We start from the raw sequence: 9,176 nt of genomic DNA on the forward strand, positions 1-9,176 counted from the left end.
ACCAACCCAGAAGACCTGCACTTTGTTAAAATAATGTTTTTAAGAAGTACATACTAGAAACTTGAGAATAGAGAATGAGAAGTAATCTTCTAGGATGATAAATAGGAAGTTCAGATTTGCCAACAAAGTTGTTGAGATCAGCAATTTATTTTCACATTTACAAGACAAACATGAATAGTATTTACAAATATATACAAATATTAAAATTAATTAATATTATAACTTCAAAAAAAGAGAACAAATATTTTTTAGCAGTATAGTCAACATACAGTACTGGTTTTTTTTAAAGTTGGAAAATGTATCACCTCTGTTCAAGGAAAACCTGAGCTTTCTGAATGAAGAAATGAAGGAAGAGCAATTAAAGATTCACATAAGAGAAACCATCAGAGAAAATGGTATTATGAATGTCTGCATTTAAAAAATCAAAGCCAAAGCTTTGAAAAATCATAAAATCTAGACTCCCCCATCATTTGAAGTTAAAAAGGGCTTCACTCACCTCACTTGACAGCACTAGAAATGCTTTTAAAAGACTTCTGAACAAGACTATTAAAGAGTATAGAGGAGTAATAGAATTAATTTCTTTATAAATATAGAATAGCAGAAAACATTTTCTTTGTGGATGAACAAAAAAAAAATGTATGGCACAACTGACAATTTGTATTGGGAGGGATGGATCACAATCTCTTTAGATTCTGTTTGCTTTTCTTAGTCCCAGGAAGTGGCCCTGGCGTAGAGGTGGGTTTCACGGGTTTGCTGCTCATACAGTCACTGGAGCTGTGGTAGCTACACATGCACTTTGTGCAAAAGTCAAAGCCACAACTTTCACGGTTGCATGTTGCTCTTTGAAGATAGGAGTCATACTTTGCAGGTGAGCCACAGCGATGGCAGGCTTTAAAGCTTTCAGTGTTTTTCAAGGTCTTGGCAGCCTGTTGGAAAAAGAAAATCATGAGCAGAGGGTAATTAAATTCTCTCAGCATTTCCTGATGTTATCTAGGTGCCACAAAACAGATAACTTCTCTTACTCTAGAAAGATAAATTAAAAAATTAGCATAATTCTTATATCAAATTCTGATGGAAACTGAACAGTAATAATCAGAGTATAACTTTCTATATAGTTTTCTAATATACTTTCTACTGGAGTAGAGGTAGCCAATTTCATATTCTTTAAATTTAAAATTTGAAGGGCAGGCTAAATCAAAGGCAGTAAGAAAAACAGCCGTCCTGAATTTTCCAAACCCCATCCAAAGATGGTGATTTAGTTAACTTTAATTTAAAAAAAAAAATTAATTGAATCCTGTTTAAATCATTGACATTTTTGAAAACTGAGAAATGTATTCAGAAATCTCAGCTGTGGAGCACTTAGCTTGAGACACAAAATGGAAGCAATTCCTTTTTCTTTCCAATTAATTAATTTTTGACACAAAAACATCTGCTTTCAAAATGATTCAGCATTACAAAATTACAGACCTGCATAACACCTTATATCATTTAACTGTTAAAAGCAGAATGTTTATATAATCTGAATGTGTTGTGTATAGACATATATGTCTTTTAGGAACACAATTTTAGATGGCCACTAACAGTGTATTTTCACATTCTTAATGCTACAAAGCCCTATATATATATATATAATATATAATTGCTGTATAGTAGAGCAATTGGATCATATTTTCCAATGCCATTATATCTTCTCTTATTGCACCAATTTGCAGAATAAGACTTTTGAGCTTGAGCATAAAACCTTTTTCTAGTTAGGAAAATCTATTGCTTCTTAATAAACAACAACTTTCAATAAACATTTTTAGAGTCTTATAAAGTCTTGCAACATAGACCTGCACCTATATGTGGAAAAAAAAGACAGTTTAAGAAAAAAAACAAGGTGAAGGGAAACAGGCTGTTGTTGACAACTATAAATTTGTAGCTAAAATAGTCATTTGAATGCCAGATAATTAGCTGGGAAAAAAAACTAACAAAGAATGAACAGAAAAAGTATGCATTGCTTATTTATTTAAAAAATAGGAACTATTTAGTCTTTGTTCCCGCCTTTTTTTTCCTTTAAATTGTCCATCAGTTCTGAAGCAAAATTGACCAGTTTTGTGGGATTTAAAATAGGCATACTAAGCAAAAAACTGGCAGCCATACTAATAAGAACTATAAGCACTATAAGATACTACTTTCAGAAATATGCTTTCCAAGCTGATTGTGTGCCAGACAACATGTGAGAAACTAAAGATGAATGGAAATCACCAGTTACCTCAGAAAACTCCACGAGCCTGCTGGGATTCTTAGATGCTTTGGATCTGGTGTTTTTTTTGTTCAAGATTTTTGGTGGAGTTGCTTTCTGAATGGAAGCTAAAGACACTCTGTAGACAACGTACTCCCTTGTTGCAGCATGCTCTGGTGCCTTCATGCCATTCTGATGAAAAGAAAAACAAGATTTAAATTTGAAAAGAGATTCACCTGATACTGGTTTTTTGTTTAACAGAAGTCAACAACTAGTTTTTGATCCTTCCTCCTGGTTTCCCATTAATAAAGCATCATACCAAGGAGTATGTTACTGATTTTACCTCAACTTTCTCAGTCGCTTCTGTTACAAATGCATAGAACAGCTCTCTAGTTCAGACCATCAAAACAACAATCTGTTATGTCATCCTACTTACACATTAACACAGTAATTATTTAGGTAGAGTATGTAACCTACTCATCACAATGTTTTATAGCACAAGGTAGTATTTATAATTATTTATGGTGAATTGGAATGCTTGAAGCTTTCACTGTGAAAAGTAAACCTCTCCCACAAATTTTCCAGGTTTCCAGTTCAGGTTAAACAAATAAAGCATACAATGGCAGGGAGGAAATCTAATTCTATGGGTTGAATGTTCAGTGGTGTCCAAGTGTTTCACCGCAACCGGCTAGCACTGTAAAATACTACATAAAAACTCAAACTGGTTGACTACCTCATCCTGTGACAGATCCTAAGTCTTGCGTCATTGTCTCTTCATCTCCCAAGAAAGACACTCATAGTTTTAAGAATCATGACTTGATAAAGTACAGTATCAGTGTGGTTAGATCCAGTATGTGTTATTTCATAGGACAGAGAGGCATTAGGAATAGCTCGCAGTATGAAATACTTTTTAGTTTCATGTAGCCACCATATTGGAATTCAGAGACTGCTGCTAGAAAGTACAGAGACCCTGAGTCGTACAGCCAGCTATGTGGTTTATCTCTGTCTCTTCCCCTTCTGGATCAATGGGGGTGATGAAGCAAGCAAGCCTCTACTGAGTCTCTAGGGCTATGCTGGAAGTGACTCTCTCCTTCCTGCCCTTCTCAGGGTCACCTTCTCAGTCAACCTTCCTTGGGGTCCCCAAAGGCACTATTGTGACTAGCAACACTTGAGACAGGGCATCCTGACAGGACAAACTCAGACACTCCAGTGATAGTTTTCAACCTAAGAAACTCTTCTGTGATCTCTTAAGGCTACGTCTTGAAATAGCAGAAAGACACTGATGGTTCAAGTACAAATTATCTAACAGGTGCAGCAACTTACAGAGAGGTTTTTCACAGCTTTACTGTACATTTGGAAAATCCATTTATCTTCTTGTAGAATCTTCCGCCATGTTGTGCTGACTTTGGCAAAACTGCAACGACAATACAGACATATCAGTTGCCTCCAAAGAAAGGACTTATTTAATAATTAATGTAATAATGGCCAGTCTTCACGAGCGAAGATCCGGGGAAGGTCTTTTCACCTTCCAGCCTGCGCATTGGATTTTTTAGGTGAGACACAGTGTGCGCGGAACTGAGCCCACCCTTTAATCCTAAGGTTCATCTGCCGGGGCCAAGCGAGCTTGGACGGTGGCAGCGAGGTCCTTAGGACGTAGGTGGGTTGCCTTTAAGGGCTAACGAGCCCCACCTGCCCGGGAGTGGCCCTGACCGGGAATCGAACCCGGGTCTCCGCAGTGATAGCGCGGCGCCTTCACCACTAGACCACCAGGGGCTCCAATAATTAATGTAATGATTAATAATATAACAATATTTTATGTAATCTTTTTCTTTCATGTAAAGATAGAACATATTCACAGTTGTAGTCTTTAATTGCCTTCTTGGGAAAAGATATTCTCCGTAAATATCATGGCTTACATTGTCAGTTCATGTTTTAACATACTAACACATAGTACTAAACATTCAGTAAATGTTACAAGCCCCATATCTAAAACATTAAGCCATCTGGCTAGGCTGTTTCATTTCCCAATGAAATACAATGAGATCAATATACTTACTTTATTAAATCCACCTCGCTGAGATGCCTTAAAATATTTGCTAATATATGCTTCAGGTTCTTTTGGAAGAGCTCGGCAAGAATGTCTATTCTATCTAGCCCCATTTTCTTTCCGATTAAGTTACAAAGTTCAACTTTTCCCCTAAAAACAATTTTGTCTATAGCAGCCCAAGACTTGAGATTTCTTTTACCATTTTTTTTCAAAGTTGAGCAAATCATTTCTTCATAATGGCTTACTGGCAATAAAGTCTTCTTTGAAAACTCTTCTTGGTTTTGGTTCTTCATGAGACAATGTTTTGGTGTACCACAGAGATTCCCAGCCAAAGGTATACTATCCTCATGTTCTATTGCATCAGCAAACTGAGTACTTAACATAGAGGAATAACCACTGTCCTCATTAAGTTTACTGTTTTCCAGTGCCTCCATTTCATAGATAACTTCATCAAGTCTCTGGCTTACTTGTTTGTTTTCTTTGTTATGTATCGGTCTTTCTCCATTTTCAAGTTCTAGATTTCTGGCGGCTGCATGATATGAGTCCCTAGGGAGTATTTTCTGATGCTCTTCTGCACAGCTTTTACAAAAGCCTTCCTTGTAATTCAAGGGGCAGGATTTTTCCAGTCTTGTTTTCTCCACAGCAGATTTCAGTGGTGCAAACGCAGCACGAAGAGATGCACAATCAAAATCACGCTTCATTTTGCAAGAGCGGTTAAGGTTCGATTTCATTTTGTTCTTTGTATCCTGCAAGAAACAACAAGGACAGTATTACAACACAGTGTAAACTACATCACAAATTATTCTTCTTATAAAGAATTGACCATGCCTTTCTTCTGCATTATGAGTTGTAAACTCTTATCTAACTCACCCTCCAGTGTCTGAAATACAAATACAATTAGTGGGACTATAGATTTGAAGAGTCACTAATTCAATCTATGTAAGTTCTTCTCAAAACTAGAGTTCTATGCTGCATATAACTAGGGCTAGGAAACTGACTGGCTGATTTACTTTGTCACCATACCACCAGAACAGTTTACTTTTAGACACACCAATGCCTCCACTTCCTACCCTAAATGCAGCGACATAGCCAGGACACTTGCAGTCCCTGCAAGGGACACCAGTGGCAGTGGGTCCACGAGTGACAGCAGTGCTGCGCAGCAGTATATCCGGACCAGAGAAGCCTAAAGTTTGCATCCAAGACCAGAGGCAATGCTGCTGCATTGCCTGCAGCCAGGTATCTGGCATTTTTAAAACGGGAAGAGGCTGGATGGCACACGAAAAACTTAAGTGCTCACATGGATGTATAAATTACAAAGAAAAGCAGTCACCCTTTAAACAATGGCCGGAGCGAAAGAAAGGTTACTTACAAGCATGATTTTAAGAGGGTGAGAGGTCGATAGCTATCATAGGGAAACTGAGCTTTCCTTGTCCTGTTTCTTTCCTCTCCCGCCCGAAATGCGGTGCTATCTATATTAACAATTGCGGGGGGATGGGCGAGGGCTGAAGGGGAGAAGGAAGCCATCGCTGCCCTGTTAAATCTAAAGGGAAAATAATTTTCAACATGCTTTGTAATCCGTAGGAAATATAAACTCCCCCATCTGAGCAAGAATTTTAAAGGATTTAAGCACTTCCAGCAGTTTTGAAAAGAAGCATTGGAAAAATGTTTCATGAACGATTCAGATAAAAAGTCCCTTCTTTGTACCTACGTTTAGTGGAAGAAAGGAGCAAATACGCTTATGGCTTTGAATTGTGTGAGTTAGGTTGAGAGATGCAAGCCCTCGGTAAGCTTTCTCCTTCCCTTCCCCCCTTCCTTACGAGAGAGGAGAGGAGGTTTTGGGCTGAAATCCTAATGAATTGGAAAATGTCCCCCCATCAAGGCCGGCCCCGACCCTCCGGAGGAAAGGGCTCAGTCGCGGGCCCCCGCGGCGCTGTCAGGCTTCTCCCGCCCAGCGCTCAAGATGGCCCGGGTCGGCGGCAGGTAGAGTGGGTCCCGGCTGTACCGTGCCCCACGGCGCCGGGACCCTCACCCTGCGCCTTCGGGAGTCTCCCCTTTCCCCAGCACTAGAGGATTCCTCCCAAAATACTGGTGGCGGGCCGAGCAGGAGCGCGCCGGCGGGATGCCCCCTCGGGCGGCGTGGCCCGGCGGGCGGGAGACAGCGCGGCGCGTCCCCTCCCGCGCTGCCCGCCGGCGGGAGCCGACCTGCGCTCCCCACCCCACCCCGGCTCGGACCCGGGCCCGGCCCAGCCGGTGCGGCGAGCAGCCCAGAGCACCCCACACGCGGCTCGTTGGCGGGATCGGGGAGCTCCGTGGCTGCCCATGTGCCGCCGTCCCGTCCCGTCCCGTCCCGTCCCATCCCATCCCATCCCGTCCCGCCGGCGGGATAGCTGCGAGGCTAGGCTGCGGAGGGCAGCCGGACTGGACGGCCGCCGGGGATCCGCAGCCCATCTCACGCCCCGCGCAGCGCCGCCAGCACTCCCAGTCCCGTCGCTGAGTACGCCCGCAACCCCTACCACCCCGGTCACGGAGCCCTGACGGCGGAGCCCCAGTGGCCCGAGCCGGTCCTACCGCGGAGCCCTGAGCGCAGAACCCTGAGCGCGGAGCCCCACCGCCGCGGACCGCCTGGAGGACGGATGGCTCACCCCGGCGCGGCGCTCACCCCTGCTGCGGCGCCGGCGGGCAGTGCGTGGTCCGCGCTCGCCGGGCGCTTTTTAAAAACTTTGAATTTGGTATCCAAAACGGCGCCGGCCAATCGCGCCGCGCCCGCGGGCTGCACGCGGCCAATCGGAGACCGACAGAAAGCGGGGGCCAATGCGGGGTGCGGGGGGCGGCGCCGGCCCGGCCCGGCGCTTTCCCTCGCTGGCGGCTCCGAGGGAGGCGGGCGGCGTGGCTGCGGCTCCCGCGCGGCGGCGGCTCCCGCCCGGCCGTGGGTCCCGCCCGGCCGTGGGTCCCGCCCGGCCGTGGGTCCCGCCCGGCTGTGGGTCCCGCCCGGCCGTGGGTCCCGCCCGCCCCTTCCTCCCGCCCTCCGGCACCCGCACGGCCTCGCGGTGCTCTCCCCAAGGAACTGCCGCCTTCCCTGCCTGGGAGTGACACGCGTCTAAGTTCAGCCTGGTGCCCAGCTACATCTGCGCTTGTTTTTTTAAATGGACGAGCCTGGGATCCTCCCATCATCCTGACACGCTCCCCGTGTGCAAAGCTCCTATGCCGGGGAACGATTCTCTCCCTCACTGGAGATATTCAAGAACCTCTGGACGCAATCCTGTGCCACGTGCTCTAGGATGACCCTGCCTGAGCAGGGAGGCTGGATCAGATGACCCACTGTGGCTCCTTCCAACCTTAACCATTCTGTGGTTCTGTGATTTAAGTCTGGTGGTGGATCTTGCATCTGGGCTCCTTCCCATAAAAGAATTATATTTATTTTACATTGGTCATGCTACTAGCTATTGCAGAGTGAGGAAGAGCACCACTGGAAGCTAGGCTGACTGGACACCAGTGCAAGGATCTCTACTGCTGCTGTTGGAAATGCAATATGCTCACAGCTTGGGGAAGTTGCATTTTCAGAGACAACACCTCTTGCGTTAGAATTAATATAGAGTAAGGCTTGCCATGATGAGCCAAGGAGGACAGTGAAGTCCTGTCAGATGCCAGTTTTAGGATACCTCTGTCAGCTTCCTGCTAGAACCACATCGTGTCTGTTTTTTCTCACACTGGTCAGAGGCTGGTCACTTGCAAGGCAACACCACCTCCAGTGTCTGTTTAAGAGCCAGATGAGAACAGGGAGGCTGTGAGACAGGCAGGATTTAGACAGATGGGCTCCAAGTTTATCTAAATTTCTCATGCAGTAATCCAGTGCTCAGACCCAGTTAATGGCTCTTATTTGTTTGGATGAATACAGAGCTGAAGTTAGAAAGAATTGCAAACTCCATCGATGTATGTAAGAGAGCCTGGCTTTAAGTTACATCAGTAAGACTCTCACAAGAGCTCTGTAGTCTTCCATTTGCAGTACTGATCTGGTAGGAATAAAGACTTCAGTCCTAGTTTCTGTACCAATCGGTATCTAATGAGTCAATGTTTTTTCACGTTTTTATGTGCCAGTTGGAAGTCGTAAAACTACTAGTAAATGTAGACCCAGGTCTCGTGCTTACCAACAGGATATATATATGCCTCACCTTATGCATATAGATATTCCTACATCTAAAGTTAATGTATGTGCCTTTAAAAGATTTGGAACTTAATCATAGTTACCACGCAGTGTTTACTAAAAAACAAAGCTGATAACGGTATGGAATGCCTTACAATGCTGTTAGATTGATACACAAACACTAAGATGCCTGTCACACCATGTAATTTTTAGAAAATCAGTAACTTGGAGGGTCAATTAAAAGCATAAAGGAGAAACTGAAGGGAAGCAAAGTGTAGACTAAGTATCAGCCAAACAATACTGTAACAATTCACTTTGGACTCAAGAATAGTAACATTCTTTCAAAAACCAACTCATATGATTTGTCACTTGGCTTCCACAGCCTTTTTTTTTTTTTTTGAAAAAGGGATATTCCTAGACTTTTGTTCTGAAGGACATGAAAACATGATGGAATGCACTTAGACTTCCTTTCATGACATTTTAAGTGATTAACAGATATGTAGATAGGTAGAATCACTCAAAGAAATTAAGTTTTTTTTTGTTCTCTCACGTAAGCTGTTTGACACTGTAGTGACATTTAAGCTATTTAAATGAAAACTGGAACTACAAATATCTCATTTTTTAATGCGTGCATACCTTGTAAGAGTGGTGTATCAGTATCTTCTCAGTGGAGAAAATTAAAAATTGCAGTTCCTTCTGGCGCAGTCAAATTTACTTTTAAAACGGACTGCTGCAGCAATAATGTCTCACATGAAGATAATAAA

General features: G+C 43.5%; 1 protein-coding gene across 2 annotated transcripts; it reads right to left on the reverse strand.

The window, feature by feature from the left end:
• Positions 1–265: 265 nt before the first annotated feature.
• On the reverse strand, positions 266–9,175 carry FBXO5 (F-box protein 5). Of its 2 annotated transcripts, none has more exons than XM_050314884.1 (5): positions 9,049–9,175; positions 4,281–5,017; positions 3,548–3,638; positions 2,255–2,416; positions 266–926 (listed from the first exon to the last, which is right to left on the reverse strand). In XM_050314884.1, the coding sequence occupies exons 2-5, from the start codon at positions 5,000–5,002 to the stop codon at positions 675–677; spliced, it is 1,227 nt and encodes a 408-aa protein (XP_050170841.1). In that variant the 5' UTR covers positions 5,003–5,017; positions 9,049–9,175; the 3' UTR covers positions 266–674. The 2 variants fall into 2 exon arrangements, with proteins under 2 accessions (XP_050170841.1, XP_050170840.1); XM_050314883.1 differs by lacking the exon at positions 9,049–9,175 and adding an exon at positions 5,641–5,846.
• Between the last annotated feature and the right edge of the window lies 1 nt (position 9,176).

This window comes from Myiozetetes cayanensis, unplaced genomic scaffold (genome assembly GCF_022539395.1).
Source record: "Myiozetetes cayanensis isolate MyiCay16 unplaced genomic scaffold, myiCay2020 scf2-11, whole genome shotgun sequence".
Taxonomy (NCBI): Eukaryota; Metazoa; Chordata; class Aves; order Passeriformes; family Tyrannidae; genus Myiozetetes; species Myiozetetes cayanensis.